The sequence below is a fragment of the Triticum aestivum genome, chromosome 4D (genome assembly GCF_018294505.1).
Source record: "Triticum aestivum cultivar Chinese Spring chromosome 4D, IWGSC CS RefSeq v2.1, whole genome shotgun sequence".
NCBI classification, from domain to species: Eukaryota; Viridiplantae; Streptophyta; class Magnoliopsida; order Poales; family Poaceae; genus Triticum; species Triticum aestivum.
This window is the reverse complement of record NC_057805.1, coordinates 514,014,375-514,041,125: the sequence shown is the minus strand read 5'-3', so window position 1 is coordinate 514,041,125 and position 26,751 is coordinate 514,014,375. Positions and strand designations below refer to the sequence as shown.

General features: G+C 47.4%; 1 protein-coding gene across 1 annotated transcript; it reads left to right on the top strand.

Moving 5' to 3' along the window:
- The first annotated feature begins 24,472 nt into the window (after positions 1-24,472).
- LOC123097227 (uncharacterized) lies at positions 24,473-26,418 on the top strand. Its single transcript, XM_044518937.1, has 4 exons — positions 24,473-25,289; positions 25,373-25,728; positions 25,815-25,889; positions 26,173-26,418. The coding sequence occupies exons 1-4, from the start codon at positions 24,473-24,475 to the stop codon at positions 26,416-26,418; spliced, it is 1,494 nt and encodes a 497-aa protein (XP_044374872.1).
- Positions 26,419-26,751: the final 333 nt, after the last annotated feature.

The window sequence follows — 26,751 nt, the reverse complement described above, 5'->3', positions numbered from 1 at the left end:
GGGGGGATCTAAGTGAAGCGTACCTAGTACGTTGCTTGTTTTTGTAGGGGTACTACGTTGGTTGTGGGCGGTAAAAAAGAGTATAGGAGTTCTAGCGAGTGACGAGATGAGTCGTGCTTTGTGCTCTGGCTAAGTACTAGCTATGCCCGCGCAGCGACACGCCGCTCCCTGTTTATTCATTGCCGTGAAATTGGTTCGATGTTGCTAATGAAATTTGTCATGTTGTGTGAGGTGTTGCTGAGTTGACATTCCTTTTTTTCCAATCGGTTGTGATTCAATATAGAGGATATGTGTGTGAAATTGTACAGTCATAATAAGGCAAGTAATGATGCGCAGATAGTAAATTGCCTTGATATTTTCAATTGTAAATACCTCTTCCCACATAGCATTTGTGTGATATACTCCTCTATTACAGTTTGCACTGAAAAGAAATAAAGAAGTTGAACAAATGTTCAATAGAAACTATTGTCAAATCTAAAGTTAATTCACTGAGAAGAGTATGAGGAGATGTTATATGCATGCTACTTATTTCATTGAGAGGAGCATGATGAGATGTTACATGCTAACTGGTTTCTCTTTTCGCCTGTTTGGAGTAGTGTGGCTGATTTTATTCCTAAAACTCCTAACTCTTCATAACAGAACAAAACTATAAGTTTCATATCACATCATTAAATATCTTGAAGAATTCAATAATATGAAGAATGCTATTTCATTTTACAGTAAAAGAAAGGAACAAGTAGCTAGATTCATCAACACTATAAATGGACAGACTGAACTAAAGACTACTTTGTGATCCTTCCAAATTCATTCACAACCCAAACCATGAAATAAAGTAATTCAAGGTTCTTATAGAAGATAGTGGAAGCACGACGGGGGAAGGGACTTTGATTGTTGTAAACTGGCCAATGATAACACAGAAAAAAGAAGATCATAAGATATTTGCACAAAATAATTAGAAGAAATCACTTACGTTACATGAGTTCTGATGTGAATCCATATCAAATTTTCACTCAACTGTCCGTCATACAAAAATGGCCACCTTCACTCAGCTTGGCCTAGTCGCGCACAACTGCGATCACACGAGAGTTGTGCCAATGCCCACCGCCAGTGGTAGAACTGCGAGCCACCTACACTGCCGCCACGCGCTGCGTGAACCACCGCATGGCCTCGTGGTCGCTGCTGCAGACCTGGAGTGCCAACACCAGGCGGAGTAGGAGGACGGCGACCAACGACAGCTCCACGTAGCTGAGGTGGCCGTACTGGACGCCGCGGCCAATTATGACAGCAGGAAGAACGAACCATGGAGCTAGTATAAACTGTTGTGGAACGTAGTAATTTCAAAAAAATTCCTACGCACACGCAAGATCATGGTGATGCATAGCAACGAGAGGGGAGAGTGTATGTCCACGTACCCTCGTAGACCGATAGCGGAAGCGTTATGACAACACGGTTGATGTAGTCGTACGTCTTCACGGCCCGACCGATCAAGCACCGAAACTACGGCACCTCCGAGTTCTAGCACACGTACAGCTCGATGACGTTCCCCGGACTCCGATCCAGCAAAGTGTCGGGGAAGAGTTCCGTCAGCACGACGGCGTGGTGACGATGATGATGTTCTACCGACGCAGGGCTTCGCCTAAGCACCGCTACGATATGACCGAGGTGGAATCTGGTGGAAGGGGGCACCGCACACGGCTAAGGAACGATCGTGAAGATCAACTTGTGTGTTCTAGGGTGCCCCCCTGCCCCCGTATATAAAGGAGCAAGGGGGGGAGGCCGGCCGGCCAAGGAGGGCGCGCAGGGGGGAGTCCTCCTCCTAGTGGGAGTAGGACTCCGCTTTCCTAGTCCTACTAGGAAGAGGGAAGGGGGGAAGGAAAGAAAGGGAGAGGGAGAGGGAAAGAGGGGCCGCGCCCCCCTCCCCTAGTCCAATTCGGACCCCCATGGGAGGGGGCGCGCCACCTCCTGGGCTGCTGCCCTCTCTCTCCCCTCAGGCCCACTAAGGCCCAATACTTCCCCGGGGGGTTCCGGTAACCCCTCCGGCACTCCGGTTTTCTCCGAAACTTCTCCGGAACATTTTCGGTGTCCGAATATAGCCGTCCAATATATCAATCTTTATGTCTCGACCATTTCGAGACTCCTTGTCATGTTCGTGATCACATCCGGGACTCCGAACAACCTTCGGTACATCAAAACTTATAAACTCATAATAAAACTGTCATCGTAACTTTAAGCGTGCGGACCCTGCGGGTTTGAGAACTATGTAGACATGACCTAGAACTGTTTCCGGTCAATAACCAATAGCGGAACCTGGATGCTCATATTGGCTCCTACATATTCTACGAAGATCTTTATCGGTCAGACCGCATAACAACATACGTTGTTCCCTTTGTCATCGGTATGTTACTTGCCCGAGATTCGATCGTCGGTATCTCTATACCTAGTTCAATCTCGTTACCGGCAAGTCTCTTTACTCGTTCTGTAATACATCATCCACAACTAACTCATTAGTTGCAATGCTTGCAAGGCTTAGGTGATGTGCATTACCGAGAGGGCCCAGAGATACCTCTCCGACAATCGGAGTGACAAATCCTAATCTCGAAATACGCCAACCCAACATGTACCTTCGGAGACACCTGAAATGCACCTTTATAATCACCCAGTTACGTTGTGACGTTTGGTAGCACACAAAGTGTTCCTCCGGTAAACGGGAGTTGCATAATCTCATAGTTATAGGAACATGTATAAGTCATGAAGAAAGCAATAGCAACATACTAAACGATCAAGTGCTAAGCTAACGGAATGGGTCAAGTCAATCACATCATTCTCCTAATGAAGTGATCCCGTTAATCAAATGACAACTCATGTCTATGGTTAGGAAACATAACCATCTTTAATTAACGAGCTAGTCAAGTAGAGGCATACTAGTGATATTCTGTTTGTCTATGTATTCACACATGTATTATGTTTCCGGTTAATACAATTCTAGCATGAACAATAAACATCTATCATGATGTAAGGAAATAAATAATAACTTTATTATTGCCTCTAGGGCATATTTCCTTCAGTCTCCCACTTGCACTAGAGTCAATAATCTAGATTACATAGTAATGATTCTAACACCCATGGAGTCTTGGTGTTGATCATGTTTTGCTCGTGGAAGAGGCTTAGTCAACGGGTCTGCAACATTCAAATCCGTATGTATCTTGCTAATTTCTATGTCTCCCACCTGGACCAGATCCCGGATGGAATTGAAGCGTCTCTTGATGTGCTTGGTTCTCTTGTGAAATATGGATTCCTTTGCCAAGGCAATTGCACCAGTGTTGTCACAAAAGATTTTCATTGGACCCGATGCACTAGGTATGACACCTAGATCGGATATGAACTCCTTCATCCAGACTCCTTCATTTGCTGCTTCCGAAGCAGCTATATACTCCGCTTCACACGTAGATCCCGCCACGACGCTTTGTTTAGAACTGCACCAACTGACAGCTCCACCGTTCAATATAAACACGTATCCGGTTTGCGATTTAGAATCATCCGGATCAGTGTCAAAGCTTGCATCAACGTAACCATGTACAATGAGCTCTTTGTCACCTCCATAAACAAGAAACATATCCTTCGTCCTTTTCAGGTATTTCAGGATGTTCTTGACCGCTGTCCAGTGATCCATTCCTGGATTACTTTGGTACCTCCTTGCTAGACTTATAGCAAGGCACATATCAGGTCTGGTACACAGCATTGCATATATGATAGAGCCTATGGCTGAAGCATAGGGACATCTTTCATCTTCTCTCTATCTTCTGCAGTGGTCGGACATTGAGTCTTACTCAATTTTACACCTTGTAACACAGTCAAGAACCCTTTCTTTGCTTGATCCATTTTGAACTTCTTCAAAACTTTGTCAAGGTAGTGCTTTGTAAAAGTCCAATTAAGCGTCTTGATCTATCTCTATAGATCTTGATTATAGGCCCCAACCACGCATCCCCAGAGCACCGCTTCGGCGAGTGATTATAGGCAGTCACGTACGCAGACGTCGTGTTCCGTCTCGACTGCATGCACCTTGTCGTCTTGTCATTGGATCCAAATGCAAAACCCCTGATCACCGCTTCGGGCAGTTGCAATTGTTCGCTCGTCCACCCAAGCGGCGTGTTCCCATTCGTCCGCGTGCATGCAGTAGTTGATTTGACCATGTACCTTTGTTACCTTGCATCTGAACGTACGTACGCAGTCCTGACCACCGGTTTGCTCTCATTTCTTAACCCATTATACGTGGTTCCTCTGGCATGCGAACACATACATATATTTTCTGTGACACAACCTGGCCTGCTGCATGCTAGCACGGCGTAAAAAGGAAAAGCATAATTGAAAAACCAACACAACACGTGAAGCACATACATCTTGAACGGCTAGAGCCACACGGTGGAGAGGAGCAAGCAAGTTCAAAAAATTTACAAAACAAACGTACGGCCACATATGAGTTTCTTTCATCCAAGTGGCTAACCGTGAGGAAGTAGACATCCCCGAAAATACGGGGTGGGAGAAGACCCTATGTCCTCTGCATCAGGATTCAGGCGACCACGTGCGGGAGGGAACCACGTGGATGAGGTCGTAGGTCGTCGTCTTCCTCGAATCCGGGGCTCGCCGTCGGATCAGATGAGGCGACGAGCAGTGGACGGCATGGCATGGTGGAGCTCTTGAGAGGAGGGGACGACAGTGGCTGGAGAGATATGGTGGTAGGAGACGCTGAGGTCCAGGTCAGAAGCAGGAATCTTGTCTGAGGGGCAGGGGAAAGAGGAGCACTAAGGTCGGGGAGGAGATCGCCTCCGCTGCAGGCTGCAGCGTTGCCCATGGCGCGTGGGGGAGAGAGGAGCTTTGCTCCGATCCAAAAATTGTGGGGGACGGGGAGAGATAGGTGGTGGCCTGGTGGGGACGTGGGTTGAGGAGAGAGAGGTGGTGGGGACCAGGGGCGTCACGTGGGGTGAGGAGAGAGAGCGGCGGGTTCGTGGGTGAGTGGTTTTATCGGTTTGTTTTGTTTATTCTGGTTTGAAGTCTAAAAACCCGAACCCTAACCCGAAGACCGAATTAACAGAAAATAAAACTCGTACCGAAGACCAAAAACCAGAAATAACCGAAAATTCAGTTATATCTATTTGATTCGGGTTCGGTTACCCAAATGCCCACTGCTAGGTATGACGCTCGCTACAGGCAATATGTGAGCTCCTCTTCCTTGTGTGCAGGCGCCACCTTGTGTGCAGTCGCCAGAAACGAAAGCCGATGCTCGTGCTCTCACTAGCTCGGTCGTGGCCCCGTAAGGCTTCCCACAGTCGCTCGGAAGGTCTAGTACTTCTATTGCTCACCTGGCTCAGTAGCCGGTAAAAAGCCAACAACTACTAGTTAAATAAAAAGTGGATTTTATTTTTTGTTAGATTTAGAAAATTCTTATATTGAGAAAAACACAAAATAAAAACGTTCATGAAATTTTAAGATGTTCCTGAACTATAATATTGTTGGCAAGTTTGAAAATTCTTCACAAATTTAAAAATTCATGCATGTGAAAGAAGTGTTCATGGATTCGAAAATATATTGATGGGTTTGAAAAATATTCTTGAGTTTGAAAAAGTTTTCATGAATTTGGAAAAATGTACATGGATTTTGAAACGCTACCGAACTCGAAAAAGTTCTAAAAATGAAAAGAAAAAATAAAGGAAAACCGAAAAAATCTGAATAGATATGAGAGCTCCTCTTCAACGTGTCCAGGCACAAGAAATCAGAGATGGCGCTCATGCACACACTAGCTCGGCAGCGACCCACTAACGCTTCGCTCAGTCACTTCGAAGGTCTAGCGCTTCCCTCAATCATCTGGATCACTAGCTATTTAAAAGCCAGTAATTACCAGTTTAATATTTTTTAACAGATTTAGAAAATCATTATATTTCAAAAATGTTCATGAAAGAAGGAAATTCATAACATTTTGAAAATTTTGTAAATCCAAAAAAATGTCGGCAGTTTCAGAATATATTCTAAACCCGAAAAATTCATGAATTGGGAAAATATATTCATGAATTTGAAAATGTTCACGCATTTGAAAGAAAATCACAAATTTTAAAAATAAATTTTTTAAAATCGTTCATGTATTCGAAAAAACGATCACAAATTTGATTTTTTTATGAATTTTGAAATAAAATGCAGATAGGAAATGAAAACATATACAAAAAATTAAAAAGTTGATACAAAAAAGTAAATGAAAAAACAAAAAAAGACTAACCGATAAAAACCAATAGATATTTTAGAAAATTTACATAATGTAATGGTTTTACAATAAGTAAAATAATAATAGTTTCGGACACATACAAGATGAAACAAGATTCTATTTTAGAACATTTTTAAATAAATAAAATGTGAGGAAAAAAAAGTAGCTACCGCTCCTGATGACACTAGCTCAGCATAGGCCCAGTAAGGCTTCGCTCACCCGGTCGAAAGGTCTACTGTTTCCCTTAGTCAGTGGCGAGTAGAAAGCCTACAACAAGCGGTCTAATAAATAACGTTGTTTTTGTTTTTTTATTTATATAATTGTTTTACTTAAAACATACTCTCGAAATAAAAAGTACGAAAGTTTTACAATATTTTAATATTCCAAAGGCATGTTGGCAATTTACAAAAATGTGCATGATTTGTTTTGAAAAAACAAAGTTGCTAAAAATATTCATGAATATGAAAAATGTTCATGCTTTTGGAAGAAATTAATGATTGTTTTAAAACATAATAAATTTGAAAAGTTTTTAATAGATTTCATATAATATTCACGAATTTAAAAAAATGTTCTTGCATTTGAGTAAATGAACATATATTTAAAATTGAGAGGGAATTAAGATATGTTCAATTTTAAAAAACTGAAATGAAAAAAGTAAAAGGAAAACCCAAAAAAATTTGAATGGATACTTTATTACATGATGAAATATATTTTTCCATATTTCATAGCGTTGTACACACATGTAACCTTTGGAAAACACTTTGCCCTCTGTTCTCAGGGTTCAAGCCAACAAGAATTGTACTCCCGGGATTGCTTCTTACTAGTTCTAGCTCGTAACCAAAGACCTTGATGTACTCGTCTTTCATCCTCGTTAGTAGTTTCTCTAACACTATCTTTTTGGCAGCCTTACACTTTGATGTTAATAGATTAATAAAGAAATCTTTCGGAACAATAGATTTAACGCTACTAACATAGCATCTTTTGGCACAAGGGTCGGTCCGTGCGCATCTTTTGTCTCACATAGAATCTTCTTGCAGATGCAGGCTGCAGAGTGCGAGAAGCTCCTCTGGATGCGTTTTCTTACCTTCTCCCATTAATTGCAATGCTTTGCTCAAAACAATGATTTGCAGCAGTTAATTAAGGTTTATCCGTGAGCCAATCACCATATCCTTCTCTTGGGCAAATATAATGCTACCCCGACCTCTGGTTGTGTCTTGCCCTCATCATCATCAGACCATAGTTCCTTCTCTTGTGTTCTGAACTGGATCCAAAACGTGATGCTGGAGGTGTGATAAGAGCATCTTCAACAGCCTTTGTATATTTGTACTTAATTACTATTTTAGCAATATAGCTAAAAAAAGTCCATGCTTTGCAACGGGAGGAAAAACATAACACACACTCTTAACCCAACAATAATCACTCAAGACCACAGTAGGTCCATCTCCTTTATTTTAGCGAGGCACTCATCAGCTCAAAGCAGAGAATAAAATATGTATAATCCAATCTAATAAGCAGTCAGTCATACATTTCAAAGCAGATTGTCAAACAAGCATAAACAAATCATCCATTTCAAAGAAAATAACACATCAAGACTCCTAAAAAGATAGAAAGATTGCTAACTGCAGGGCATGAAGTACATCGAGTGGACGGCGGAGAAGAGCACCTGAGATGGATACCCACGAGGTAGGTTGTCCAATTCCAAAGGAACAACAGCCATGCACCCGGCAATGACCCTGACACCAAACCCTAACCACCACCTTGAACCAGCTGGTGTGAGATGTGTGATTAAGGGCCTCTGGTTCAATGAAATGAATGTTGGCATCATTGTCACTGTTGAAGACATTAAACAATAATCAATATAAAAGCCTATGAGGCATATACGATGTGAGGTCAGGAAAAATAAAGCAATGTGGGAGGGAGACAATTACCGAACCAGCTTCCATGCAAGGTAAAGGAAGGGCTTCTTAAAGTCGTAGTTGCTCTTGGCGGAAACTTCATAGTACTAAGGTTTCTTCTTCATGTGGAATGTGACCACTTTGTTAAAGAACAATCATAACAGAGGCAGTCAACGACATGGATAAATAACTCTGGAGGGGCACAACAACAAAATATCTGAACCCCAAGCACAGTGCAAGCAACACAATTACTGTACATACTTACTTGAAACCGATTGAATAACCCAAACATTTGAGAGTTATGTGAACAAATAAGTCTTCTTTATATATGCATTCAAAATTGGAAATATGATAAAAGTCTACCGGTGTCTTATTTCTATGTTCAGCCAAGATTCTAGAAAAATGGCATTATAAATAAAAATATGTTGACATTAAATATACCAAAATTGGATAATGCATCACTGCCATCCAATGGGCAGCATTGCAAATAGAAATAAAATACAAGAGTATGCCACCATAATGCTAATAGCTAGACCAACGACATATATATGTGGAACTGGTATTACAAACAAATAGAACAGTCAACTATTAATTCTGCATCATTCTTCAGGCCAATTCGAATCTGGATAACAAAAGGAAACCATGGTAAACATCACACTCACACACACACAGATTGTAAACAAAGTAAAACTAAATATGGCACTGCAGATTCTGGAATTACCAAGGTCATCCAAAAGATTCATTGCTTAACAGTGCAAAATAACAAAGAAATTTGCAATTGTGATCGAGCAGACCTACTGATGCTACTCCTTGTTGCCATAGTGCCATTCATTGATGTTCAATGCAAGTATCACGCTATCAAGCACAACAGAGTAAACACAAAGTAAAATAGAGATAAGAGGAAGAAAGAAGAGGTACCAGTGTGCAATGGAAGCTGGAGTATGGAGAGGATGAGGTCTATTTGCCAGTCGCGCGTCAACCACCAACTGTCGTTCACTCCACTTTCGCGCGGACCACTCGCCGCCCGCCCAACTCCGCCGCCGGATGAATTTTCCCAAATTCGCCGCCGCCGCCTGCCCGACCCTTCCGGCACCCCGCCGGTTTTGACCGCCGGCCGCCACGAATCGGGTTTTTAGCCGCCACTCGATTCCACCGTCGCCGCTTCCCCGCCCGCATCACCGCACCATCGCCGCCCTGCCCGCATCACCGGCCACATCCCCGCACCACGGCCACTCGATTCCACCGCCGCCGCCATCGAGCGCCCCGCACTCCCGTCGCCGCTCGATCCAGCCACAGCCCCGCATAGCCGCCCCGCCCGGAGCACCGCATCGTCGCCCGCGGCCCCGCACCGCCGCCACCCGTCGCCGCTTGAGTAATAGTTGAAGTATAATTTTACATCTCCATTTGCATCATTTGTTGGAGTTTCTCTTTTACATCTCCGTCTTGCATCATCTCATCATCTGTTGGAGTTGGCACTTTTTTGGAGATGCAAAAAACACTTTTTGAAGATGTAAATTTTTATATCTCCAAATTTTCATCTTCTATTGGAGATGCTCTTAGTCAGCCTCTTGACCCGATTTTTCCACCCTTCAATTTTGGACAATTGCATGTCACCACATTCTTTATTAGTGTCGTTAATGATATCTCGCAAAATGATCATCAGTCTTGCAGCTAATATTTTGGAGATGAGTCTATAAGCACTTCAGTTTTAGGAATCGGAACAACTGAAGTATTGTTCCAACCTTTTAGAATAATACTAGTGTTCACTGCCTCAAGCACTCCCATTACCGGATCTTCACCAACGAGGGGTCAATTCTTTGTACAAAAAAAAGCATGTAAACCATCGGGGCCCGGGGGCCTTCCATTCATCAATGCTAAAGAGCGATTTTCTAATCTCCTCGGCAGAATATGGGGTTGTTAGGGTATCATTTGTATAAGCTGTAAGCAGTTTAACTTTATTGATGACCTCTATATCTGATTCAATAACGTCGCTACTAAACAGATTACTAAAATGGGCCGAAATTAAAACACTAAGCTCAGTATTACCTTCCAGCCCCACTCTATTATCATTCTGGAGTTTTTTAATTGAGTTTCGTTTCCTTCCCTTCTTGTACATGCAAAATTATGAAAGAATCTCATATTACGATCTCCACTACGAAGTCAGTTAACGTGGTTCCGTTGTAGCCAATATGTTTCCTCGTGTCCAAGCACCAATTCTATTTGATATAAGTTCCTCCACTGACCATACAAGTAACTCACTTTGGTGTTGCGCCCTGAGCGTCGGAGCGCTCCAGTGGTGAGTGGGTTTGGTCGGCGATCAGACTATCGGGTCTCTCCCACACCCACGACCCTGCGCATGGGTCTAAACTTACACCCACGCCCGAATCCATCGGGTCTAACAATACTTAATTTTTTTTATTTAGTCGACGTACAATTTGCTATTGCCAGATTGCAAGGAGTGGACGAGCTACCGATCCAGCAGTCTCTCTTTTATAGGCAGATCTCCCCTTCCCATGCCCTCCCGTAGGCGAGGTGGTACTAATGCATATGTGCGCCGCTGTGTACTGCAACCAGCATCCATCGATTTTGCTTGCATGGGCCAGGAGAAAGCTAGAATTGGGCCATACCAAGTGAGAAGAGGCCTAGTGATTGATTTGCTCCCGTATCCAGCTAGTTGTGCCTCGTTTTTTTTTTGTGACTAGAAATAGGGATCTTTATTGCATGATAGAAATTCTGTTACAATCAGCCATAAGGCTTGCAGCTATAAAGGATGGAGCAGACTCCAACCAACAATCTGAAACCGATAAAGCAGTGGCATGTTTAGCACATAGGTCAGCCCCAACATTGGCTTCCCTATTGACGTGCCGAACCGAAAAAGAAGCAAACTCCATGGCTCTTCCCTTAATTTCATCGAAGATAGGCGTCACAACCGACCTGGGGTTGTAATGCGAGTTCCAGAGATTCACGACCTCTAGGCAATCAGCCTCCATTACCACATGCGAGTAGCCCCTCAATTGTGCAAATATAACACCTTCTCGCATGGCCAAAACTTCAGCAATGAAGGGATCCGTGACACCGGGTAAAGGCTTACTCCAAGCACCCATGAAGGAGAGATGAGAGTGCGCCACCCCCCTACACCTCCAGTTCGAGCTTGGCTGTCGATCGCCCCGTCCGTGTTGATCTTGATCCAGCCAGGAGCTGGTGGAATCCACCCCTGGCTAGAACGCGATCGGCAATGGTCCTTTGGAAGCTCCAAAAGAGCTAGATCATCTCGGGCCCATTTAACCGCCTGCATTGGGTTGTACCCTTCCTCATCATGTGTCCATTTGTTCCGTGAGGTCCAAATAGAGTACATAATAGTAATAATTTTGCATCTCTCTGAGTCTGAGAACATAGTATCCACCACTAGGTCCCTCGCCCATGTATGCGGGTGTAGCCTTGGAAGTTTGATCCCAAGTACTTCTTTTGCTGTTGTCCAGAAGGCCTTAGCATGAGAACAAAGGACCAAGGCATGCATCAGATCCTCGTTCATAGCTTTGCAAAGATCACATAGCGATGTGGTACGGATATGACGATAGTGCAAGGTAGCATAACCTGGAAGGATGCCCCGGAGCACCCTCCACCAGAAAACCCGAACTCTAGGTATGACCTTGAGTTTCCAAAGAGCGGTCCACAACTGTTTTTCTGACGCTGAAGTTTCCACTACCGTCCCTTCCTCTAGAGCACGCAGCTCGTCTCGAGTCACCAGAGCACGGTAAGCTGATTTCACAGTGTATTCGCCGGACTTTTCAAGAGCCCACGCTAGGACATCTTCTCCACCATTGAGCCGAATTGGGATATTTAGTATTGCCTCGGCATCATGTGCAAGAAAATTTCGCCTCACTACCTGAACATCCCAAGTTCCAGACTGGTGATCGATTAGTTCAGAGACCCGCTCAATATGATCAGTCCCTTGCCGTCCTGTAGGCTTGAGATAGGTGGTGGTAGGAATCCAAGTGTCATTCCAAATAGAAATTGACTTGCCATTGCCTACCCTCTTGATTAGGCCTGTTTGCAATGTTGTACGCCCGGCTATAATCGCCTTCCATGTAGCGGAGGAAGAAGCTGGAGCATGAGCCTGCATAAAATCTCCATTAGGAAAATATTTTCCTTTGAGAACTCGCGAACAGAGGGTATCCGGATGGGTTAGGAGCCGCCAGCCATGCTTCCCGAGAAGCGCTAGATTAAACTTCTCAAACTCCCGAAAGCCCATCCCGCCCTGTATTTTTGGTATGGACAGCTTCTCCCAAGATATCCAATGCAGCGAATGCCTGTCGATGGAGCTACTCCACCAGAATTTTGCCATGGATGATGTGAGCTGTTTGCAGACCTTTTTTGTCAGCTTGAAACAACTCATACTATGGGTGGGAATGGCCTGTGTAACAGATTTTAGAAGTACCTCCCTCCCAGCACACGCTAGGTAGCGTTCTGCCCATCCATGCATACTACTACGGCTTCTTTCTCCGATATGTTCAAAAGAGCCACTAGTGATGCGCCCCACCGCTGTCGGCAGGCCCAAATAACGTTCCGTGAAGGCTTCAAGATAAATGCCCAGTTCCTGTTTCAAAGCCTCACGGACCGGTGCAGTTGTATTCGGACTGAAGTAGATTGAGCTTTTTTCTTTATTCACAGCTTGTCCCGAGCAGTCCGAATAGATCCGAAGAATGTCATTCAATCTGCGTGCACTCTGCAAGTGAGCACCAAGAAAAATAAGACTGTCATCTGCAAACAACAGGTGGTTCACCCAGGGTGAGTTCACACTCACACGTATTCCACGATCGACTGCCGGCCCACCATAGCTGTTCAGAAGGGATGTAAAACCTTCAGCACAAATGAGAAATAGAAAGGGAGATACTGGATCCCCCTGGTGAAGTCCTTTGGTTGGCTGAAAGAACGGAAGGAGAGCACCATTCACCTTGACCGAGAACCTGACTGATGAAACACACTTCATAATGAGTCTGATAAACGAATCGCCAAAGCCCAGTCTGGTCATCATTGCCTCAAGGTAATGCCACTCAACTCTGTCATATGCTTTAAGCATATCTAGTTTTACCGCGCAAGAAGCATTTTTTCCTCTCCTTTTCCTCTTCATTGCATGTATACTTTCATAAGCCACAAGAACATTGTCCGTGATCAAACGTCCTGGCACAAAGGCACTTTGCTCCTGCCCAATGATCTCATCCATCATACTCCGTAGTCGGTTAGTAATAGCTTTAGCTGCAATTTTGTATAGTACGGGACAAAGAGCAATGGGTCGAAACTGTGAAATTCTTTGGGGATTTCGTACCTTGGGAATGAGTGTAATGGCAGTATCATTTAGTCCCAAAGGAAGCTCACCCCCATTTAAAAAATCCAACACGGCCGCCGTCACATCCTCCCCTATCAAGCTCCAGTGTCTCTGAAAGAAACCGGCCGTGAATCCATCAATCCCGGGTGCTTTGGACGGGGCCATTTGGAATAAGGCTATCTTCACCTCCTCAGCAGTAAAATCCTTCTCTAAGGATTCGTTCATGGCTGCTGTAACACGAGGAGTGACAAATGCTAAAAGTTCAGACATATCCCTGTAACCTTGGGAAAGGTACAGACCTTGGTAGAAACTCTGGATCTCCTCTTTAATTTCATCTTGATCTGTACAAATATTTCCATCATGTTTCTGTAAAGAGGTGATCCGATTGATTCGTCTCCTTTGCGATGCATGGGCATGGAAAAATTTTGTGTTTCTATCCCCGGCACGAACAGTTTGGACCCTAGATCGCTGCTTGATCCAAATTTCCTCCTGGCGAAGCGCCAACTTCAGCTGGGCTGCAACCGAGAGTTCTTCCTGTGTTGTTGGACCCCTGCCAATGGATGCAGCCCTCAAACGTTCCTGTGTTGTGCCTCGTTTTTAATGACCTTTGCTAGTGAGATGTTGTATTAGTGTATTTAGATTTAGATTTAGATTAGATTAAAAACAGCAGATATAATGAAGAATAAATCAAATATTTAATTATTAATACTAATCGGGTGACCCATCGGGTAACCCACGGGCATATACTTGAACCCATACCTGACCCATGACTAATCGGGTTACCCATGGGTAAGAACCATGGGTGAGGTCGACGACCCATACCCTATCCATTCGGGTAGGGCGAACCCATGGGTCGGATTGCCGTGTTGACGCACTAGGCACTCTATCCACATCAACAATTTTTGTGGGGGTTTTCTGGCGTTTTTTTGTTTTCCAATTTTTGTGGTACTTGGTTGTATTGTGTTCCGTAGCATCCAGAGTAAAAGACCAGTTAAAAAGGGAAGCACAAGGCTACTTCGTGAAAATGGTTCGTGCTTTCGGCTCATGGTTCCAGAGATAAATCGTTTTGAGAAAACACATCTACGAAAAAAGCACAAATAGCTAGCCACCCTTCCTCATGCGTGCAGGGTAAGAAAAGCTCACCGAAACTCTGTGAATGCTACAAGTGGCGGTGCACTATTTTTCACCATCAAAAGTCATGGGTAACATTTGTAAGAGGTGCCCCTTAATTAGTGATTTTTCCCAAACATGCAATACACCATGAACTGCATGTCTATCAAAATGATGGTAAAGTGATTTGAATATGTTTATAATGGGTTCACATAGTCACATATAGAGAAGAGAAAAGAACATTTATATCTGCTTCCAAAGAAAAGAATAAGTGAACACTTTACAACTAAAATAATTAAACAATGATGTACAAGGACAATGCGTTCACAACTCAATAACATCATCCTTGTTCTTCAATAGGATTTTCTGTTCACCCTACGGCAGTTGTTCCTAATCTCCTAGCCCTTCCAGTCAACGGACTTTATGTTGCCCATTTTGACCATCGAGGCCGTGAAATTCTTCAATAAGTCTTTCTGGATATCATTGAGCCTCTGAACGATCGGCGCGATAGTCGCGGTGGCGATGAGATCGGATAACATTACCTGGTTCAAAGGGAGTGGGGCGCGACCGCGCAAGAGGTTGCCATAGTTCTTGTTAATTGTTATCGAACATGTCGGGGGTCTCTGCGTCGAGGTTACCAGCTTCTCCTCGTCCAGCCCGACGTTGTAGTTCCGCTACATGAACTAGCACTGCGCCCACCCAAAGGTGTAGGCTCCTTGGAGGGCGGCGAGTGTTCGAACCTAAGTTTCTAAATTTCTCGTGGAGCGTCTCGAGATAGTCGAAGGGGCTCAGGAGATTGTTGACGCTCTCGACATTGGTGGTCGTGCCATCACGGCAGCCCAACAACACACTCCAGCGTGGCTCCCCATCCAGGTCGACGAAGATCACGAAGGCGAGGGCGCGGATGTCAGCGCAGGACATGATGCGAGGGCACTCATTCTCCAGCGCGTGCTTTATGTCGTCGACCACCTCGAACCTGCACGTGGACCTATCATTGGTGGGGACCTATTTCTCGGTCTCAGTCGCCGGGAGGTCGTTCTCTAGCAAAATTGAGTCATCACAACCCTGAACAAAGCAGTCATGGAAGTGGAAGCAGATGAGGCTGGCCGGAATTCATGTGTTGGCCACCGCAGCTTTGCCCTACGTCGAGGCAGATGAGGCTGGACGGCAAGCCCTCGAGGTTACCGACATCATCCATTGCCCAACAGCAGTGCGACTAAGGGCTTCCGGCGGAGGCATGCCCGCCACTGACAACCTGTTAGCAATGGCGAGAAGTCAGTGGACGGCGTCCCTCATAGCCACGCCTGAAACTAATGACCTTTTTGTGCGCGCGACTAGTATGTTCTGTAGTGTCGGCACAAGCAGAATATTAGAAGAGAGAAGGAAAAAAGATTATGGGCTCGATGTTGCTCTCGCTGAGCTCCAGCACGCGCCACAAATTGCATCCATTCTCCATGTTGGACTGATGTATGATGGCATCAACCTTGGTCACTCTCGCCTCATCCCCGATCTCCATACCGACGCGGTACCACGATGGGCTGGGGAAGTGGTGCTACAGCGGGCGAGGACTTGCTTCAGTGTCCAGCGATGGGCTAGTGTCAGCATGTCGCCTTCCCCTCAGTTCTCTTTTTTTTTTGACAAGGCAAAAACTTTATTCTCAAATAATAGCAAGATCGTTTACAATAAGATGAGAAATAAAATCCGGGATAGAATCTTCCCAGAACTCTGAAGATCTATTTGCTAGAGATGATTTAGCTATGCAATCAGCTACACCATTTGCTTCAGGAGGGCATTTACTTACTTCATACTTTGCATAGTCCAGCCCCATCTCTTTTATCTCCAGGAGAATAGCTGATTCATGCCCAAGGAAAGCTTCGGAATTGAGAGCATCAACTGCATTTAAGCTATCAGACTCAATGTGTAGTCTGTTGCAACCAATCTTGGCTACTAAATAGAAACCATTCCGAATAGCAATCATCTCTGCCGCGTCCACTGACAGCACATGCGGTATGAACCAGGCTGCAGCAGCAATAAACTCACCATGTTCATCTCGTGCCACTGCTCCTGTTCCTGCCAACATATTTTCTGCACTAAATGATGCATCAACATTAACCTTAACCGTTCCTCTCAGTGGCTTATGCCACATATGATCATGCTTCACCACCGGCTGATTAGGTGCTAGTGAGCGAGTAAAATTTGTCGCTAGAACCCGTATTGCTATAGCAGTTTGGTGCGGTTGCCGGACTGTCTCGCCTTTGACAATTTGTCGTCGTTGCCACCAGATGTACCAGCTTCCCACCGCGGTTAACTCGGCCACAAACAAGGTGTTTTAGTGTCGTGTCGCTCTACAAGAGTAGCCAATGTGACCGAGCCTGACCCGTCTTCCGCTACAGCCTTCTGCACTTCTTCATCAAGTCCCAGCTCTTTCCAGATATTCATCGCTCTTTCACATGTAAATAAACGATGTTGTGCATCCTCAAAACCTATATGGCATATCGGGCATTGTCCCGTGACTGGTATATGGCGGCTTGCTAGAGTACCATAGCAAGGTAGGACTCCCCTGATTACCTTTCACACAAAGTGCTTCACTTTTCCAGGAATTCGGAGTTCCCATACACGCTTCCAAATATGACTCGGTCGAATTCCTTGCGCTGCATTTTGACTTTCTATACGACCAAATTGGTGTTGCTATTGTACATGGTAGGCCGATCGTACAGTAAAGACTCCTGATCGGTTATGATGCCATGATACGAAATCTTCCATCACCTGCACCCGGAGAGGTATTTGTAAGATCCGATGGACATCAACAGGCCAAAAGACAGCCCGGATCAACCTCTCATCCCACTACCCAGTATATGGATCAATTAATTCTTCAACCTTGCTCAACATAGTTACTCCCCTTGGAGTTATAATTTTCCTTGTTTCACTGGAGGGAATCCAAGGATCATTCCAGATGTTGATCTGCGATCCCGTACCCACACGCCAAATACATCCTCTCTTAAATGTTTGTATACCGGATATAATGCTTTGCCAAGTAAACGAAGAACCCTTCTTCGGGCCAGCCATGAGTATATTGCCATCAGGGTAGTACTTTGCACCTAGAACTCATGCACACAAAGATTCGGGATTCTGGAGTAAACACCAACACTGTTTTGCTAATAAAGCAAGATTAAAACTGTGAAGGTCTCTAAACCCCAAGCTACCCTTACTCTTCGAAATGCATAACTTCCACCATGCAAACCAATGCATCTTCTTCTTGTCCTCACTGTCCCCCCACCAAAAACCTGCAATCTCATCTATAATTGCCTTGCATATGTTCTTTGGAAGTTTAAAAACCGACATAGCATAAGAGGGAATTGCTTGAGCTACTGCCTTCAACAATATCTCTTTTCCCTTCATTGAGAGCACTTTTTCCTTCCAACCTTTAATTCTCTGGCAAATTCTATCAATAAGATGCTGAAAACAATCACTCCTATCCACCCCTACCATGGTGGGGAGCCCCAGGTATTTATCTGTTAATGCCTCAGTTAGAATATCCAGATTTGTACAAACCTCTTCTCTAACAAGTGTTGTTGCGGGAAGACGCTGACAAGACGATCGAGAGAGAGAGAAGCGAAAACGAACGAGAGACAGTAGTTTGCGTCGCCTGAACCTACGCGACTCTTTCTGTTATTTCTTCCATGTGTATATCTGTAGTTACAAAGGGCTAACAACCTGCTAACTAACTCCCGGCTGGCTGCTTCACAATCCGCACAATGCTGCGCCATCCCACAGCCACGAGTCGTGCGCAAAGCCACCGGGAGGACAAATCAAAGCAGAAGAAAAAACCAGGAACGTGCGGCGTGCACTCCCTGATCCTAGCTACGTGCATGTCAGGGTCACATCACTGTGCATGCATTATTCAACAGAAAAAGACCAAAGTCTGAAACCTACTAATGAGCTTAGCTAGGTCCTACATTTCACCCCCTTAAGCTCAAGTACCAGTGCTCATCACCCCAAGCCTCTGCCTCATCTCAATGAAACGAACACGCCCGAGTGCCTTGGTCAATGCATCAGCTAGTTGGTCTTTAGTCCCCACATGATCGATCTCCACTTGTGCCTTCTCCATGCAATCTCTGACAAAATGGAACTTCACATCTATATGTTTGCTTCTATCATGATAGACTGGGTTCTTGCTCAAAGCAATGGCTGATTTATTGTCCACCAACAGTCTAAATTTTGCTGGTGAGACCCCTGTCATATCTTCTAGCAGCCGACTTAGCCACAGCCCCTGGCATGTCGCAGCAGCTATGGCTACATACTCCGCCTCACAAGAAGAAAGGGAAACAATTTTCTGCTTCTGAGAACTCCAAGTGATCAGGTTCTTGCTAAGAAAGAAGACATGTCCAGAGGTGCTCTTGCGATCGCCGATGTCACCGGCGTGATCGCTATCACTGAACCCAAGCAACTTGGCACTGTCCTGACCTCTCTTGTAGCTGCATCCATGGTGCATGGTGCCTTTGATGTACCTCAGAATTTGTTTGACTACCGCCCAATGGTGTGTGCTAGGTTTCTCCATGAAACAACTGACCATGCCCACTGAGTGTGTTATTTCAGGCCGTGTGTTCACAAGATAACGCAGGCTTCCGATCACTTTGCGATATAGGGTGGCGTCAAATGGCTCTCCGCTGTCTTCTTTCTTCAGTTTGAGACGGCACTCCATCGGAGTGTGACACCCATTGCAACTTGCCATGTTTGCCATTGCTACCTCTTGAGCACTGCGTTGGTTTTCCCCGAAGAGGAGAGGATGATGCAGCAAAGTAGCGTAAGTATTTCCCTCAGTTTTTGAGAACCAAGGTATCAATCCAGTAGGAGGCTACACGCAAGTCCCTCGTACCTGCACAAAACGATAGCTCCTCGCAACCAACGCGATTAGGGGTTGTCAATCCCTTCACGGTCACTTACGAGAGTGAGATCTGATAGAGATGATAGATAATATTTTTGGTATTTTTGATATAGAGATGCAAAGTGAAAAGTAAAAGGCAAAGTAAAAAAGCAAAGCAAGATTAAAGTGATGGAGATTGATATGATGAGAATAGACCCGGGGGCCATAGGTTTCACTAGTGGCTTCTCTCAAGAGCATAAGTATTCTACGGTGGGTGAACAAATTACTGTTGAGCAATTGACAAAATTGAGCATAGTTATGAGAATATCTAGGTATGATTATGTATATAGGCATCACGTCTGAGACAAGTAGACCTACTCCTGCCTGCATCTACTACTATTACTCCACTCATCGACCGCTATCCAGCATGCATCTAGAGTATTAAGTTAAAAACAGAGTAACGCCTTAAGCAAGATGACATGATGTAGAGGGATAGTTTCATGCAATATGATAAAAACCCCATCTTGCTATCCTCGATGTCAACGATGCAATACGTGCCTTGCTGCCCCTTCTGTCACTGGGAAAGGACACCGCAAGATCGAACCCAAAGCTAAGCACTTCTCCCATTGCAAGAAAAACCAATCTAGTAGGCCAAACCAAACTGATAATTCGAAGAGACTTGCAAAGATAACCAATCATACATAAAAGAATTCAGAGAAGATTCAAATATTATTCATAGATAGACTTGATCATAAACCCACAATTCATCGGTCTCAACAAACACACCGCAAAAAGAAGATTACATCGAATAGATCTCCACGAGAGAGGGGGAGAACATTGCATTGAGATCCAGAAAGAGAGAAGAAGTCATCTAGCTAATAACTATGGACCCGAAGGTCTGAGTTAAACTACTCACACTTCATCGGAGAGGCTATGATGATGTAGAAGCCCTCCGTGATGACGGCCCTCTCCGGCGGAGCTCCGGAACAGGCCCCAAGATGGGATCTCGTGGATACAGAAAGTTGCGACGGTGAAATTAGGTTTTTTGGCTTCGTATTTGATCGTTTGGGGGTACGTAGGTATATATAGGAGGAAGGAGTACGTCGGTAGAGCAATAGGGGGCCCACGAGGCAGGGGGCGCGCCCTAGGGGGGGGGAGCCCCCACCCTCGTGACCGCCTCTTTTACTTCTTGGAGTAGGGTCCAAGTCTCCTGGATCACGTTCGGTTAGAAAATCACGTTCCCGAAGGTTTCATTCCGTTTGGACTCCGTTTGATATTCCGTTTCTTCGAAACACTGAAATAGGCAAAAAACAGCAATTCTGGGCTGGGCCTCCGGTTAATAGGTTAGTCCCAAAAAATAATATAAAAGTGGAAAATAAAGCCCAATATAGTCCAAAACAGTGGATAATATAGCATGGAGCAATCAAAAATTATAGATACGTTGGAGACGTATCAGCCATCTCTAAGATCTTCCCAGCATAGCTCTTCTGACTGAGCGTGATGCCGCTGCTGTTCTGCTCCACTTCAATTCCTAAGTAGTAGCCTAGCAGACCAAGATCACTCATTTTGAATAGTTGCTGCATCTGGATCTTGAAAGAGTTTATGACTGCTGCATCTGTGCCAGTTATGATCAGATCATCAACATAAACGCCCACCAGCAGATACGAGTGCGCGTCACCGCGTCGGTAGATGGCGTGTTCCAGCGAACTGCGTGTGAAGCCGAGAGCAGCCAGCGACTCGTCCAGCTTCGCGTACCAAGCACGCGGAGCCTGATGCAGTCCGTACAAAGCCTTGTGGAGTCGTAGTACACTATCCTCCTTGCCGGCGGCCTCATACCCCGGTGGCTGAGCGACGTATACCTCTTCACGGAGATCATCATTCAAGAAGGCAGATTTCACGTCCATATGATGGACCTCCCAGCCGGAGTGTGCAGCAAGAGCTAGCAGTAGCCGTACTGTTTCCATGCGAGCTACGGGAGCGAAAACCTCCTCAAAATCCAACCCCTGGCGCTGGACATATCCCTTGGCGACGAGGCGAGCCTTATGCTTGACGATGTTGCCCGCCGCATCACGCTTGACACGATATACCCACTTCAGACCGATCGCTTTGTGTCCAGCTGGGAGCTGAGCGAGCTCCCATGTCTTGTTGTCGATGATGGACTGCATCTCGACGTCCATGGCGCCCTTCCATGCGTTGCTTGCGAGCGCCTCGTCCACGCCACGAGGCTCCTCGATGCTGAACAGACAGCGCACGAGCAGGCACCGCTCGAACTGCTCGCGCACCGCCTGATCCTCGGTCTCCTCCAGCACGCTCGTGAAGCTCCGGTAGCGAACTGGCTGCCCCGTTGGCACATCGTGCCTAGAGTCATGTGACGGAGGCGTGTCCCCGCTAGCCGTCGGCGAGTCCGTGGGTGTCACCGGCTCGAACTGCGACGACTTGGGCGCGTCCACCACCGGCGTGACAACTGCAGGCGATCACAACGTCCCCAAGGCTGGTGTAGAGGGTGTCGCTTGATATGTCTCAAATGTATCTATAATTTTTTATTGTTCCATGCTATTATATTATGTGTTTTGGATGTTTATGGGCTTTATTGAACACTTTTATATTACTTTTGGGACTAACCTATTGACCCAGAGCCCAGTGCCAGTTCCTGTTTTTCCCTTGTTTCAGTGTTTCGCAGAAAAGGAAAATCAAACGGAGTCCAATTGACCTGAAACTCCACGGAACTTATTTTTGGACCAGAAGAAGCCCACGGAGTACCGGAGTTGCACCAGGGGAGTCCCGGGCTGCCCACGAGGGTGGGGGGCGTGCCCACCCCCCTAGGGCGCGCCCCCTGCCTCGTGGACAGCCCGGAGGTCCACCGACGTACTTTTTCCTCCCATATATACCCATATACCCTAAAAACTTCGAGGAACAGAATAGATCGGGAGTTCCGCCACCACAAGCCTCTGTAGCCACCAAAAACCAATCAGGACCCTGTTCCAGTACCCTGCCAGAGGGAGGAACCCTCACCGGTGGCCATCTTCATCATCCCGGCGCTCTCCATGACGAGGAGGGAGTAGTTCACCCTCGGGGCTGAGGGTATGTACCAGTAGCTATGTGTTTGATCTCTCTCTCTCTCTCGTGTTCTTGATTTGGCACGATCTTGATGTATCGCGAGCTTTGCTATTATAGTTGGATCTTATGTTTCTTCTCCCCCTCTACTCTCTTGTAATGGATTGAGTTTTCCCTTTGAAGTAATCTTATCGGATTGAGTCTTTAATGATTTGAGAACACTGGATGTATGTCTTGTCGTACGTATCTGTGGTGACAATGGGATATCACGTGATTCACTTGATGTATGTTTTGGTGATCAACTTGCGGGTTCCGCCCATGAACCTATGCATAGGGGTTGGCACACGTTTTCGTCTTGATTCTTCGGTAGAAACTTTGGGGCACTCTTTGAGGTTCTATGTGTTGGTTGAATAGATGAATCTGAGATTCTGTGATGCATATCGTATAATCATACCCACGGATACTTGAGGTGACATTGGAGTATCTAGGTGACATTAGGGTTTTGGTTGATTTGTGTCTTAAGGTGTTATTCTAGTACGAACTCTAGGGCTGTTTGTGACACTTGTAGGAATAACCCAACGGATTGATTGGAAAGAATAACTTTGAGGTGCTTTCGTACCCTACCATAATCTCTTCGTTTGTTCTCCGCTATTAGTGACTTTGGAGTGACTCTTTGTTGCATGTTGAGGGATAGTTATATGATCCAATTATGTTATTATTGTTGAGAGAACTTGCACTGGTGAAAGTATGAACCCTAGGCCTTGTTTCCTAGCATTGCAATACCGTTTACGCTCACTTTTATCGCTTGCTACCTTGCTGTTTTTATATTTTCAGATTACAAAAACCTATATCTACCATCCATATTGCACTTGTATCACCATCTCTTCGCCGAACTAGTGCACCTATACAATTTACCATTGTATTGGCTATGTTGGGGACACAAGAGACTCTTTATTATTTGGTTGCAGGGTTGTTTGAGAGAGACCATCTTCAACCTACGACTCCCACGGATTGATAAACCTTAGGTCATCCACTTGAGGGAAATTTGCTACTGTCCTACAAACCTCTGCACTTGGAGGCCCAACAACGTCTATAAGAAGAAGGTTGTGTAGTAGACATCATCGCTGCGCTCCGAGGGGTGACCAGCGGGGTGGTCGACCCACTGTCGATCTCCTGGACACCATCGTCCATGGTGTAAACCACGGTAAATGTTGCCGGCGCCGCGGTGACCGCGCTCGTGCCCGGGGTGCTCCAAGTCCATGGCATGCTTTCTTCAAACAAAACATCACGTGTTACCTGAAGTTTCTTGCCCACTGGATCATACACCCGATAGCATTTTGACCCCTCGTCGTAGCCGATAAAGACCATTGGTGTTGATCGATTCGAAAGCTTGGTTACTCCCGGACCCAACTTCTTCACATGAACCGTGCAACCGAAAGTGCGCAAGTGCTGCACATTCGGTTTACGACCGTGCCACGCCTCGTAAGGGGTGACACCGTGGAGGCTGCGCGTCGGGGACCGGTTGAGGATGTAGACCGCTGTTCTGACTGCCCCCCTCCCCCAGAAGACAGCAGGCATGCCCATGCTCTTCAGTAAACACCACGCCATCTCGACGACAGTCTGATTATGCCGCTCGACCACGCCATTTTGTTATGGCGAATACGGCGGGGTCGTGTAGTGTTTGATGTCGTGCTCGCTGCAGTAATCCATGAAATCACCGGAGTTAAACTCGCCGTCCCGGTCAGACCGGAATGCACGCAGCCTGCATCTCCCTTCAGTTTCAGCCAAAGCCTAAATTTTCTTGAAAGAACTGAAGGCCTCATCTTTGGATTTCAGCATTTCCCTGAAAACCCTTTGCTTTTGCGCACGACGACGAAAAATGAAGCCTCCAATTTCTTTCTTGCCGTCTTGATCGATCTCCAGCCACCCACCCTCCTACCAGCGCCGCCGCCGCAGCACAAACCCCAGCCGCCATGCCATCCTCCTCCGGGACCTCGGAATCCTGGTCGCCGGACGACCTCCTCGACAAACCCACCCGCGACCGAGCTCCCCGCGCCAGCGCCGCCGACGCCGACGACGACCCCGACGACGTCTCGGCCGAGCGGGTCACCTCGCGGCTGCGCAAGCCAGGAGCCCTGAGGGCCCTCTGCAAGAGGTACTCCGTCCCCGACGGCTTCGCCCCGGTCCTCGCCGGCGACCGCTCCTCATGCTCCACGCCGCCGCCCGGGTCCGTCTGCGTGTACCTCGACTCGCTGGACGCCGGGATGCGCCTGCCCCTCCACCCCTTCTTCGCCGCGGTGCTCAGCCACTTCGGGCTCGCCCCCGGCCAGCTCTCGCCCAACGGCTGGCGCGCCATGGCGGGCTTCGTGGCGCTCTCCCGCTCCGCCGGCGTGGACCCGTCGCTCGCCGTGTTCCGGCACTTCTTCGCGCTCTGCCCGTTCCCGCCGCACGGCTTCTACACCCTCCGCGGCAAGGACGCCGACGGCCTGCTCTTCGCCCGGATCCGCGCCAAGTTTGTCAAGGGGTGGAAGGAGGATTTCTTCTTCCTGGCGTCGTCGGCGCCGTGGCCGTGCCCGGTGGAGTGGGGGGGGGGGGGGGGGGGGGGGGGGGGGGAGCCTTCCAGGTCCTCCACCTTCGATCCGTCGCTCACCGTGCAGGAGAAGGCCGTGGCGGACAGCCTGCTGCGTGCTCGAGGGAGTTCCCCGATCGACCTCTTCGCGTATCTCCACCACCGCAACATGGCCGCGGCCAGCATCACCGGGGTGTCGTCTCCGCCGCCAACTCCTAAAGGTGAACCCTCCGGGCTCCGGCATTGCTGAAATTAGAGCAATTCAGGTTGTTTGCTCTGGATTATACTGATCTGTGATTTGCAGCCGTTCGATCTGATGCCGCCATGGAGGAAACCACGGCCGCGGCCGCGCGCGCGTCGGCAGGGAAGGTGAAGGTGAAGAACGAGCCTGACTGCAAGGTGCCGCCTTGTGCGCCGTCGCTTGGGAAGAAGAGGAAGCTGCCGGGGGACCGTGCGGACGGCGAGAGCTTGACGTCGTACCCCTCTTGCCCGCCGGGCTTCTCCGCCCCCTGCAAGTCGCCGCCCACGACAAGCAAAGATGGTGACTGGAAGGCGGCGAGGCGGCTGCTGCAGGGCACCGTGACGCCGTCGCGGGAGCGCGAGCTCGCCGCGTCCAAGCCGGCCGACGTCGTCGCCTCAACCTACGTGTCACTGCTCCAGGTGAGCTCCTTGTTCCGTGTGCATGGCTTGGATGATTTTGTTGTTCTGGATTGATCGATCGACATGCATGGCATGGTGGGGCGCAGACGGCGAACGAGGTGGCCTTCTCGCTGGGCTACGCTCTGGAGCTGGAGGACAAGCTGAGGGCGCGCGAGCGCAAGGCGGACGCGCTCCAGGGGGAGCTGCACAGGAAGCTGAAGGCGCGGGAGACCGAGGCGGACGCGCTGCGCAAGGCGAAGGCCGAGCTCGACGAGACGACCAAGGCGGTCGCGGCGCGGGAGGAGCTGTGCAGGAAAATGAAACGCCGAGGCGGACGCGCTGCGGGAGGCCAAGGCCGTGCTCGCCGAGGCCAAGGCGGACGCGGGGATCGCGGCGGCGACGGCGCGTGGGCTCCGGGAGGAGCTGGACAGGAACGTGAAGGCGCGGGAGCGGGACGCCGCCGAGACGGACGCGCTGCGGGCGGAGCTGCACCAGGCGAAGGCCGAGCTCGCCGTGACCAAGGCGGAGGCCGAGAGGGCGGCGGCGGCACGGTGGTTCTGGGGGTCGAGCAGGGAGCACGCGCGCGCGCTGGCGGAGCGGGAGCTGCGCGGGTACGAGCGCGGCCTGGAGGACATGCGGCGCGCCGCGCTCCATCGCTACCCGTACCTGGACCCGTCGCTGCTCTTCGTGCCGGTCCGCGGCCCCCCGTAGCGCCGCCGGCGACCGTCTGGATCCTGATCGCCATGCCCGCCCGATGCACACGTCGATCGAACTGCAATTATCTACTCTCTACTATGCATGTTTTTGGGATGCGCTGCTGATCTTTCTCTTCGGACGGTCTGGGACTGCATTTCGTATCTTCGATTCACACTTCACATGGAATTGTGTGAAATTAATGTTGCATCGGAGAATGAATATCTACATCAATCGTTGGGATATTACGATCCGTCGAAAATGTTGAGAGGCAATCTAATCTATGACTTGATTTTTCTGAGCTGTGATCTGAACTGGGTCTGTATTGTTTGGCAATGTTCTAGACCAAGT